At 42.2% G+C, this 12732-nt stretch overlaps 1 protein-coding gene across 1 annotated transcript in view; it reads left to right on the forward strand.

Annotated features, from left to right (window-relative positions):
- The first annotated feature begins 5637 nt into the window (after nt 1–5637).
- Nucleotides 5638–12732, forward strand: part of TGFBR2 (transforming growth factor beta receptor 2) — a 58658-nt gene continuing 51563 nt past the window's right edge. Inside the window, exon 1 of the mRNA XM_079301441.1 lies at nt 5638–5766. Coding sequence (XP_079157567.1) covers nt 5673–5766 — 94 coding nt within the window. The 5' untranslated portion in view covers nt 5638–5672. The remainder of the gene's footprint in view (nt 5767–12732) is intronic.

A 12732-nucleotide genomic window follows, 5' to 3' on the forward strand; every position in this document is an offset into this window, starting at 1 on the left:
GTCTTTAATGCCCCAATGTTTGTCCCAACTTACCAGCTGGGTAACAACAGAGTCAGTATCCTTCACATCTGAGAGTTTGAGGTGAGCATGGTGTAATTTTCACTGCTCAGTATTAGACTGCTACAGCCAGGAGTTGAAACCACTGATGGTAGCCTGGCCACTCTGGCCTGAGATGTGACTGGAAATGCTGGCCTGACAGTCAAGGCTGGCAGGATTGCATGGAGAGCATCATCCAAATGGGGAGATATCACACCAGTTGGAATATGTGGGGGACTGAAAATGAAAATGGGGCTTGCAGGCTAGCTTGATGAAAATCTTAGTCACAGAAGAGGAAAATAGCAAAAGTGAATTTTATTAGCTAGGTTATTTGCAGGCCACAGTTAGCTCATTTGTTATGGGGTCAGCTCTGTTGGAAAAATCTCCAACTCCCAAGGCATTCTGGATCCTCTTGAACTGCTTGCTTTTGACCTCTAAAGCACAGTAGCCACCTCCTGTGACCGCAGATCATAAAGTTGCCTTGCAGATAAAAATTATGGAACCGTGCATTTCCTTCCTGAGAGGAACAGCTGCGCTATCGCAAATAAATTTGTTTAAAGATCGTGGTCAAATGAGCCAGCTCAACATCATCAGTGTGCTGCATTCCTGAACACAGACATGATCTCCTGCTTGGTGGGGTGGGAGGATGCTTTCCTCAGTTCTGGGGCTTTGTGGTTGAAATATTGAGATTCCTTCAGATTAGATTTAGGGATATATTTTATGATAGATTCACAACTCCCTTTTGTTCCTGTGGGAAAAATGAAACAGAAGGGCCTCTGTGTTATACTACTGAGGTTCTTTGATAGTCTCAGATATTTTCTGAGGCTTGGCATCCAATGTTCAAATTCTTTCTAATGAAGAGCCTATAAAAACAAGCTTTGATGATAGTAAATACTACAAATTATGCGGTAATGAAGACAGGTTCCATGGGTAACCATTTTTTGAGCAACTTAAATTATATGCAGAGTACATCTGTAATAATTTGTTTCCATGTCTTTTAAGAATGCCACATCATCTATACTTGATTTTACAAGTTTTTATATATGGAAAAGATTCCACACAAAAATACAACACACTTATGGAAATGTGCAAGTTTCCCTCCACTCAGATACTCATTGTAGAAGCAGAAGAAAACAGTATAAACTCTCCAAATGTCCTTTGCTTTTGGAAAAGTAGGATGGAAGTTTTCATTTTAAAGGTTGTGTGGTGAGATTAAATGGTGTTTCCTGCCAGAAGCACTGCAGGAAGATATCTCTTCTGACACTGACGTAGCTCTGCTTTCACTGTTGCAGGGTATTTACACATTCACAGTAAACACAGAGCAAGCCAATTCAGTGAATCTTAGACATGGTTGATTGGCATTATAGCTAAAAGTTAGAGATCATGTGAACAGCAGTGCCCTGAGAATCAAGTGCTAATTTGAATATATTTCAAAACCTTATTTTGCGAAGTGTCATTCAGGAGATTTGTGCAGAAAGCTTTACCAAGATAAATCTTGAAGATAACATTATTCTTGCTGCCTCTGATGTATGCAGGAGTTGATAACAAGCTGATTTCCTTTTTCTGACGGATGATTACATACAACAGATGTTTTAATTTGATTATATCTATGAGATAAGCATAATGCTGTGTTAAGTCCAAACACAGTTTATAAGTTTTTCAAAACATTTTACAATGAATGTAACCTTTTGTAAATGTCCTTGCTTGGGGCTGTGTGTGTTCTCATAAAATGGTGCAAATTATCAATAACAAGTTGGAATCAGTGATTGTACAAAAGAGGAAAACTGCATTTGACAGTAGTTGCAATTCTGTGCTTCATGATAACCAAATTAAGAGAGAAATATGATTCAAAGGGTGATACAGGGCACAACAGTTTCACACTGCTCCAAAGAGGACAATGTGTTCTTCAGCCAGTGATACACGAGACAGGCAGAGCTTTTATCAAGGATGCTGAAAGGCTAATACTCCATGCCAAGCACCCTCAATTTGAAAATTAGCAGGCAAATGTCAGTTTTGTGAACAGAGCGCTGCAGGGAACAGAGGTTTTGAGTTTCAAATAATACAGGCTTACAAAATTTGACTTTGATTTGAACTGAAATGCCAAAATTTCTCTGAAAAATAAACTCCTTGCCTAACTGTAGTAAAATCAAAGTGTTGTGTGTGGTTCCCATGCCTTTTTTTTTTTTTTTTAACATGGTGAGAACAAAAAAAAAAAAACATTTTAAAATTAATAGTCTGCTTTAAAAAAAAAAAAGTCAATCTGTATCACAACAAAAACATCAAAATAGGACATGTCAGCTTTTCAGGCAGATTTCCTATTTTCATTTTGAAAGTAGTTATGATAAAACTTGTCCAGAGTCACCAACGTTTTTTGTTTGGGTCAAGCTATTTACTCCAGTTACTCCATTAATAGATTCAGTAAGGCAGTACCAGCATACTATGTACTTGGTTGCCTTGTGTCATTCCAGACAAAAATCCCAGGCATTAACTCCAATGATTGCCAGTGGGTAAAGCTTCTTGCAGCTTACTTTATGTGATGCATACAATTCAGAGGATTTCCTTTAGGATTCATGACATCTAACATCAGATACCTAAAAAGTATCTGATGGGTTAATCATGCTCCCTATCATCATTGTGTTTACAAGGTTTTTAAAATATCTAGACTCCTTTCCCTCCTTGGATGACCAAGGGAATGGGTGATCTAATAGCCTGCTGCCACCATAAAGGCAGTTCTGTCCATCCAGCGTTTGTCCTCCATCCTTTGATTCTTGAATCTGATCTGGGACTATCCCATCACAGTCAAACAAACAGGACTGCTCCATTAGATGGTGAGAAAGGAGACAGATTTTCTCAGCCAGCTCCTGGAACTTCAGTCCAAGGCTAACTGTAAGGCAGCTAAAGTTGAGATGTCTCACCTTACACCACATATACCAGCTCTACACAGGCATGAATATTATGTTGTGTTAGTGCAACCGTATAAGCCTTACTTAATTCTGCATCTGGGAACCATCTTGTTCTGGGATTCTTAAATAAAGCAACACTGGAGTTAATAAACTAATCAAAATAATTGCTTTATTGTGCACATCAGCAGTTTGTGTCTGTGAGCAGAATGGTTTTGAGTGTATGTTAAGTACAGTGAAACAAAAGTTTTTAGTAACAATGCATGTCTTGTAGAAGCTTGAAAGTGCTTTTCTATGAGGATAATGCTGTAGTTCACATGGGATTTTGACAGAAATATGATACTGAAAGCTAGAAAATAGTTAAAATAACAAAGAGAGATCATTTATACTTGGTAGTTTTATGGACTGTTTTAAAAGCTGTACTTAAAACCTGCAGCAAGGAGCAGTCAGTGTGTTTTCACTAGGAGGCCTTGAGATACAGGAGGTACTAAATTGTTTGTGTTCTGGGTATATATGTCAAAGGCTTAGACAGAAAACACAGTATTCGATGCTTTTATACTTTGCCCTTCTAAGTGAGGAACTGAAAGTAGCAGTCTACCCTTACCTGTCAGGCTGGAGATCATTATTTACACCTTTAATCTTCTGCTCTTTGAAGGAGACTCTTTCTCTACCTCAGTCCTGGTTAAATACTAACCTCAGGTTGAGGTTAAATACTTACAGTTTAAATGTAGAAGAAACTGCTATCTGAAAACAGGGAAGTCAGAGCTATGAACGACGAAATGGAAAGAAATTATCAGCTTAGTCTTGTTTCATATATTTTGTCACTCCTGGATAGTGACCGGTTTGAATAGCAATATTGATCAGTAATTATTTTCTTTTACGCTTCTTTTTCATGTTGGAAGGTATCACCAAAAACTAACAGGAGAGTTCAGCACACACAGCCAACTTTCTAAGGAAACAGCAGCAGCTCTTTGGCACCTGCAACTTGACAGCTCCAAGGAGAGCAGTGTAGAGCACACAGTATGTACTTGTGGGGGTTGAAAAATGCTTTTGTTTCAGTGGATACCGAAAACACAGTCACCTTCTAGCACAGAGCTGGTGCTCAGGAACTGGTAAGAACACTCCAGTCTGATCTCAAAGGGGAGTCTGCAACTTTTCTTACCTCTGGAGGGTGGTGACTGCCACCTGTGTGAGTGAATCTTGGCTGTATTAAAAGGGGGTGAGGGAGAGGAAAATGCTCTTGGAACGCTTTATGAGACTTTGTACCATAAACTGAGACTTCATGGTGAAAATATGCATTTAGGGAGTGTTTAAATTTACATAAAATCACAATGATTATTTTTTAAATTGTCTGCTATAGGCCAATTAAATTTTTTATGCAAACATTTCCAAATTCAAACAGAGGTGATCTGGAACATTCAGAGCACATTCCCCCCGAGGGCTTAGTCCTTTTTTCTGAAATACCCAGATCTGTATCTCTAACTAGTGCCGTAACCGAGACAAAAGCAAATCAACAGCATTCGAACAATCGCCCTCAAATTATCCCTATGTGCATCAGTTCAGCCTTCAGTCAATGTCCAGACATTTAATTCAGAGAGGAAGGAAGGCTGAGAGCTGAAAATGGGTCTCAATACAACTTCTGGCTACGCAGTGGCTGGATTTACACTGGCAGAGATCTCAAGCCTTAGACAGGTTCTAAACGGAGTAGTTCTTACAGTCTCGACTGGGCCAAGGAAAACTGGCACCACCGGTGTGGTCCTACTCCCTGAATCCTAAGTTAAACTTCCCCCTTGCAGAGAAGCCAAAATCTCTGATGGAAATTCCTTTGGAGAGGGATAGATACGAACTTCATTTGTGTCACATACACAGCATTTGAGATGAAGTAGAGCACAACCAGCCTATTTGGGAGCAAAATAAGCAGCAGGTGACAAGTTGTTCCAGTTGTTCAGCTTCAACATCTGCAAGCTGAGTGCCCAGCTAGTCTGTGGGAACATTTCCTGCTATTACCCTGACTTCAACCTCCCCTGCTCCCTGCTTTAGCTCATCTGGGGGTTGCGTCCTTCTTTCCGATACCGGCTCTGCAGAGGAGGAAACAGGCTGCTGCAGCAGCATCGTTAAGGTCAGGGATACGGATGCGAGGACTAGCTCTGCAAAGTCCGCACGTCCCACATGACACGACTGGGTCCTTTTCAACTCGCAGGGAGAAGGAGACCTCAGAGCTGGCAGTTTCCTGCGGACCTCGAGCCTCCCTCCCCGCAGGGCACGGCGCAGCTCCGGGCGGGTGGCTGTGCCCGGTCCCCGCCTCGCAGGGAGGCAGGCGCAGGATCCGGGCTGCACGTCGGGGCTGGCCCCGACGCGCTTGTGGGGGGAGAGCCAGACCTGAGAGGGGCTGGCCTCTGGCAGATGATTGACACCAAACCGGGTGAGGTTTCATGTTAAAAGGGGAAAAAAAAAAAGAAAGAAAAAGGAAAGGCAAGAAAAAGGGCGAGAGCAGGGGAGGGGGTGACTGTGGGAAGGGGGAGAAGGAACTACTGTAAGAGTAAGAAAGTCCTGCCCAGCTGTTTGCGAAGTTTAAGATTTCCTGTTTCCCCTGCAGCGCCGAAGTGAAGTTTCAGTGAGTCACCCGCGGTCCCGAGCAGCGGAGCGGAGCGGCGCAGCCCCGCTCCTGCAGCCCCGCCGCCGCGGCCTCCCCGCTGCCCCCGCCCCGCCGCTCGCCCCGCGCCGCCCGGCTCCGCGATGCCCGCCCGGCTGCGCGGCAGCCCGCGGCCGCTGCTGCTGCGCCTGTCCCTCTGCGCGCTGCTGGGCAGCGCGCTGCCCGCCCTGCTCCGCGGTAAGTGCCGCCGCCGCTTGACAGCTGCCGGGCCGGAGGGCAGCGCGGGGAGGCGGGGGACGCGGCCGCCGAGAAAGTTTGGAGGCTGGAAAGGTTTCGGGAGGGGGCGAGCGTGTTTGGTGATGGCCCTGCGGGGAAGAAAGGGCTTGGGGGATCTCGGGGTTTCGCGGACAAATCCGAGGTCCGAGCGCGGAGGGAGTAGCGGAGAGAAAGGAGCGGATTTGGCAGGAAATAAGCAGGATCTACTGGGGCCGGAGGAGCCCGGAGAGGGCACCGGGGGCTGCCTGCCGGCCGGGGGAAGGGCTGCGGGCCCGTCCCGCGGCTGATGCCGGTCCGGTGCGCAGGGCGCGGGCCGGGCCGCGCCGGGGAACGCGGCCGCTCCGCAGCGCCCGGCCCCGGCCCCGGCGGACCCGCTGTGCCTGCACGGCCCGGCCGCTGCCTGGAAGGTGCTCTGCGAGCGGGGCCTGTGCCTGCCCACGCTGCCCGCTGCTGCCTGCGGCTGCGCTGCTTGCCACAACTTGGGGCTCGTGTGTTTCTGAGCGGGGTTCAGCCGTGACTGTGAGCAGCTGCACTCATTCCCCTAGCACTGACCGAGCATGCTGTTTGACTCTTTAAAAGTGACACTTTATAATCCTTACCTGCTTCTGCCAAGACATCGTTAGATCGGTTTTTGGGGTCTGTGGCTTGTATTCTTCATATCATAATTTATAATATATTATGAGCTAAAAGTTCCACTGCAAAAACAAGACTCCTGCCTGAGGAGCTTCCAGTCTGCCCTACCAGTAGGTATCCACATCTGTGAATTAACATCTGTAATATCAAGGTTAGGCCCTAAATCATGTTGCAGCACAAGTGGTGAACCTAAAAAGAGAACAGATTGCAGCAAACTGCTTCTGAAATATTTGTGAAGAATTAAGTAGATTTCTAAGATGCCTTGTGATACCACATCTGGTTTTAGTCTTCAGGTACGGTGGACTTCTACAAACTTTGCTCTGAGCCCTCTGATTCTCCTCTTTGGTCCATTCATGATCCCTAGTGATCCCAAATTTTGGCTGAAACATAGTAACATAAAGAAGATGACTGTTGAATAGCTGCTGCCTTTAGCTATATGCAGTTTTGAATAACTTCATGCTTCATTAACAGCCCTGTCAAAGTCAAAGGTCTTGCATACCTGCAAAGTTACTCATCAAAGCTTAGTGCAAAAGAAAAGAACAATATAAGAATAAGACGCTAAGGTGTCTCACAACTCAAAATTATATTAAATTTGCAGTGTGTGTATTCTTGTCAATTTTTTCTATTTTTTAATATTTTTTGATTAATATAAATCCTATTCCACTAGTGATGGCTTTTATTTTGACCCCAGCCCCAAACTTTTGCCAAATTTTTTCTCATCGCAAAAAATTTTAAATGAAGAAGCTCAGCTTTTGTTAATCTCATGTTATTTATTATTAGACTTCTTTTCTCCCCACTCAATCAGTTACAGGCAATCTCATCCTAAGGGTAGATTTTAACAAATGGGCATGGCTCAAGCATTTGTTCTTTCTTGTCACAGGTCCAGTGAGGAAAAACAACATAAGCTGGTTACAATTCCAGCATTTTTCATCTCATCTTCATCTACCCCCTACAATAACCAAAACTGATTAGACCAGTTGTCAGATAATCTATCCCATAACTCGAAAAGCTGTTTTGATAATCACTGTTGGATTCCATTGTGCCATAGAATTCTATTATGACAAGAAGAGTTGATCAAAAAGCAACAGTTCTGTGGAGCAGAAAGTGTGAGGTTTGGATCTTGGTAGTTATTTGGCACCAGAAGGAAGATTAGAGCTGCCAAATGCTTGGGGGAAAACATAATAGAATTTAAAAAAAAAAAGACAAAAAAATGACCTTTTTTTGGTAATAACTCAGCAGTATAGTGAGGCTGAAAAAAGAAGATAGATCAGTCTCAGAAGAGCTCCATTCCCAGGTATGGCAACTAACTAACTAGATGGCTGGTTAACAAAGTACCAACTTAATTTTCATTTTAACATTCTTGACAGCAAAATATTAGACAAGAATGGCACATTGCCATAAAGATTTTGGTGAAACCCACAGATTCATTAACAGGTTCAATAGGAATTATCTCCTTTGAAAAAGATACTCTCATGTCCTGTACTACACACAAGTAATTGACCTTTTTTGCATAGAGTGAATGACCAAGATGTGATTTTTTGGAATGATTTTGAATTATTTATTGAGCATTTAATCAATTAATGTCAGTACAAACCAGCAGTTGCCCATGTAAGAAATTGGTGTTAGTGCTGAAATGAATATGAATTTGTAGTTTTATCTTTGGGTTATCATAACCAGAAATTTGTTCCTTGGAATCATCCATGGAGTAATTGTCATCTGAACATCAGGAACTTAATTTCTCCATTCAGCCAAACTCTATTTACATTATTGTCTGGTTTTTTTGAAAGCCATATCAGAGTTAGTTAATTTTATAGCAGGAAAATCAAATTTAGAGCTTCAGATATTTGCAAAAGGGAAGTAGGAGAGCAAACATTTTGTAACGGGATGGAACATGTTTGTAACAGAATTGAGTCTAAAATGCATTCCTGCCCGCCATTAAAACTGAAATTCTTCCAGGTATTTCAGGAGGGAAGTAGGGATACATCATAGATGATATTGCATTTTCTTCTATTTATGGGGTATCCTTGAATTGTGAGGCTTTTATACCTAAGACTTTGAAAAACACTTTTGTTTACATGCTATTTTTAGTTCCTTGGCATTAACATGCTTCTCTAATACTCAGGTGGTGAATTCCATATTGGAATGGTTTCTATTAAAAAATTATGAGCCAGCTCTTAAGCTGCTGCAAATGAATATAGTTCCATTAGCATTAGTAGAGTTACACAGAATTATAGCAGGTTTCCTGAAACAGTTTCAAAAGTAATTTCAAAAATGGGCTATGGAGTAATTCAGAGTTTTTCATATTCATAGTATTTTTTCACTCATATTTTAAAACACTATTATATGACCTATATTTAGTCAAACAACATTGTTTCAAAATGAAATACTGCTTTCTGGGATGAATTGTTACAGTTTCAAAGATGCAGCATCCTGTAATGGTGCCAGATAAAAGTTGTCATTGTGACAAGGTTAACTCTGAGCATAGGAGGAAATAGGGTGTCAGGCTCTTACCAGAAGGAAAATTCCTCGTGGTTTAGTTTGCAGGGGTTTTTGCAAGTTTGTTTTTTTCACAGACTTTTAGAAAGCATTTGCTCTTTTGAGGGGAGGGAAAAATGAAAAAAAAAAGAGCATAGTATCACTGTAGCGCCAGTTGTTGGAGTTTCCGATGCTTGTATTTCCTCTGCAAGATATTTGAAAGTGATATTTTGTTGTTTTTTGCATTTGTGGTGTAGTAACTCTTTTCTCAATAATGTACTATGTGCTATATGCACTTTGCTAGCATTCACTGCCACTTCTCTGAGCTCAGAGAGCTGTGCCTTACTTTCTGTACTGCCAAAATGAGCAAAACCAACAGGTTGTGCCCAGTGTGTTACTCCTGGATTTGCATCACAGGGTGCTCTTGTGTCAGCTAGGTATGAAGCATGCTCACTAGTGCAGTGACAGATGCTATGGAAAGTGGTCCATGCAATCTCCACACTGGCTGGCATGGCTGCAGACCAGCATTGGTGGCTCAGTGAAAGGCAGGGCTTCCAGCCACCTCTGGGGTACTGGGATCATCAGCAGGAGCTAAAGTCTTGATTTGCCCATGGTTCCCATAGCTCTTCTGGCACCTGAGAAATGGAGGAATGAAAGGATGCCTTGAGGAAAGTGGGAGGCAACAGCATCATTTCCTTTGCCACAGAGGAGCCTTTTGACTCAGGGGAAATACCCAAGCAGGCAAGGTAGTTTGTATTGCCAGAGCATTGCAAACTTGGTAAACTTGACTGAGATACCAACCAGTCTCTAAAGATATTGGAGAGTACAAGGGGTTCCCAGCATGAAGGATTGGAGAGCCAGTCCTGATACAAAAAGGAAAGTTGGCTGAATCCTAGTCTAAGAGAGTTAGAGCACTAACTAAGAGAGTTAGTGCTGAGATTTGGGTTGCTTAATAGGACTTTAGTCCTAAATTTTGTTGGTTTTAGAGGGGTTTTTGTTCCTTTTTTCCCCTACAGAATAATGGGAAGTGCTTTTTAAACCCTTATCAAATAGTTTCAAGAATAAAATAAAAAGCAATGCAAAAATACTTACGCTTTTTTATGAACTCTTATTCTGGAAGGTTAAATTAGACTAAAATAAGTCAGAAAGAATATGTTTTGAGCTTGATAGCCAAAGTCCTTTTGAAGTTTAACTTCACTTTCAGGTGTTGAATTAAAAAACAGAGGAGAAGCTTCTTACTGTAGGGGATAGATTGCTTTTACTGCATGGAGTGGGCACACCCACTGGGACAGGGCAAATGCCACTGCAAGCAATGGGTTGACACTAAACATTTGCAGAATTGGGTTCTCAGTGGCCCATCTAAGTCTTCAACAGTTCTTTTTCATATTATGTCTGCTCTCTGGTATAGCAACAGAACAGCAGCTCTGGCATTTGTTGACTACAACATTTTATATCCTACTGTCTGAAAGAACAGTTTTAGTTTTGAACAGTTTTACAGTTTCGGGTAAGATATGTAAAGAGGGCAAATTGCTTCAAATACCAACCACTGATGGAATCTCATCCAGAGGAGTAGATAGAACTGACAGATCTCACCAGAAATTGTCTAATTCTGTTTTTCCTGGTAGCAACATATCTCCACTGCTTCCAGGGATTTAAGCAGAATTTAAATTGAAGCAGGTATTAAGAACTCTGCCCAGAAGTTCACATGGACAAATGTCAGCTTGTTAGCATTGCTGCAAAGCTTTAGCAACTGTTCTAGGTTTTAGGAAACAATAACATTAGCAGTGTCAGGGGAAACACTAGTTGCTGATTTGTTGGTGTTTGTGCATATTTTTTTGAATATGCCATTTCCTTGCTCCTTCTCTTGCTGTGAATTCCATTGTAGTTGTTACAGCTGGAACTACCTGTCCTTTTTTCATATGGGTTTTAAAGCCTTTTCACCTCTGGGAAGATCATCTCAGGAAGAAGTAGTTTTCCTTTGCTCAAACAACTGGTATTGAGCAAGAACTTCCTGCTGGCATTCATCCCTGAGTTAATCTGGTTAGAATTAGAGCTAGTTGAGAGGTTTTGACACTGTTTTTCATGGGAAAATGCTGATTTGTCAAAACTGAAACAATTTGTGGAAATGTACCAGTTTCCATGAAACTTTCATAAGGAAACATTTCTTTTTTTTTTTTTTTTCTTTTTTTTTTTTTTTTGCTTTTTTTTTTTTTTCTTCCATAGTCCACAGTGGAGTGATTTGAAACTGGAGCTCCCCCTATCCATTCTTCCCAGGGTATTGGAGGGTTGTCACTCTCTCACTAGGTATACATGTGCAAACATCTCTACACCTACCACCTCAAATGATTTTGGTTTCACTCTGTTGTGAATATGGAAATGTATGAAATGTTGAAGCTCTTTGTGGGGCTGGAAAAACATTTTCCTGACAGTGTTTTTAAGGTTGACTTGTAGCCATGTGTTCATTGGCTCCTCATTGGGTGGGGATGGCAGTGCTCTGAATGGCTGGTGTCTTCTAGTCTTTGTTTCACATCATAATGACAAGCTGTATTCAGAAATTACTGTCATGCAAAGAAACCACAATTTTGATTATTAACAGTCCTGTTTGTCTGATTCCAGGATTCCAGTTCTCTGCTCACCCAGAATAGCATTTTGGCAAACCTTTGAATGAAATTAATAGATTTCAGGAACAGATAGAGGAGTCTGCTTTCTTACACTTAAAGCATCCTTCAGCAGTTATGTCCCTACAGTGGCACCTGGGATTAACAGTGTGCCTTTCCAATGGCAGTCTGAAAACAGAGGTATTAGAAAGCTGTCTTCTGTTTCCTGTCTTCTGTTTGTACCCAAGCACTTCAGCCCACACCCTCAAATGAGCTGTTTCCCTGTTCTGTAAGTAGATACCTGAGGTTTTAAGGTAAAGAGGAAAGATTTATCAAGCAGCCAAAGCTGCACGCTCAGCCAGTGATTTGCAAGTCACACCACATTCTTTATAGTGTGTTTATAGTTACCAGTAACACAAATTTTGAAAGATCAATTCTACACTCTGTGCAGCTGATCAGTTCCTCCAAAACATTGCATTGGTATTCCCATGGGCTTCATTTAATGCAGCATTAAAGCTCAGTTAAAAAAACTGGTTTATGTAGGGGCCATTAGAAAATGTGTATTTGTTCCCAAGGTTGTAGTGGCTCTGTCAGGGCTTAGAGACTTTCTTCTGTTAGAAAAGCAAGTGAATGTGAACAGTACACCCAGAGAGCAGCGGGCAGGTCTCACAGCTCTATTGCTGAGAGCAACGTTTTCCAAGTAAAGACCCAAGCGTGGTTCTTACGTGCCTGGGGCACTTTAGCAGGTCTCTTTAAAAACTAGCATTGTGCAAGTGGAGCGCGTGCAGCCAGACTGTCAGCTGGCATAAATCAGCTTCCTCTGTGGAAGGCGAGGAACCTGCCCTGATTTATACCAGCTGGCAGAATCTGGCCACAGAATAAATAATAGGCAACTGTATGTTATGAGGCTGTAATTCCCTCGAGGGGGCTTTTGTGGTATCAGTCTTACAGGAGCCAGAGCGATCTGGTTCTCTTTCTTGGAGCTAAAGAGTAATTTGACTGCAGCTTTTTTGAAGTCCTCAGAACATTAAGAATGGGATATTTCGGGCAGTCAGGGGAAAGAGAATACTTCCAAACTTCTTGTAAGGTATCTTTAAGGATTTTTTGCCCAGGAAGAGTCATGGTAGGGGAATTTGGGAGGATGCAGATGAATTAATATGGGATAGGTAGTCCCAAAAAAAGATAAATATCTAAGAAGGATGATTTCTCATCAAGAGCAGGC

The sequence above is a fragment of the Erithacus rubecula genome (assembly GCF_903797595.1).
Source record: "Erithacus rubecula genome assembly, chromosome: 3".
Lineage (NCBI taxonomy): Eukaryota > Metazoa > Chordata > Aves > Passeriformes > Muscicapidae > Erithacus > Erithacus rubecula.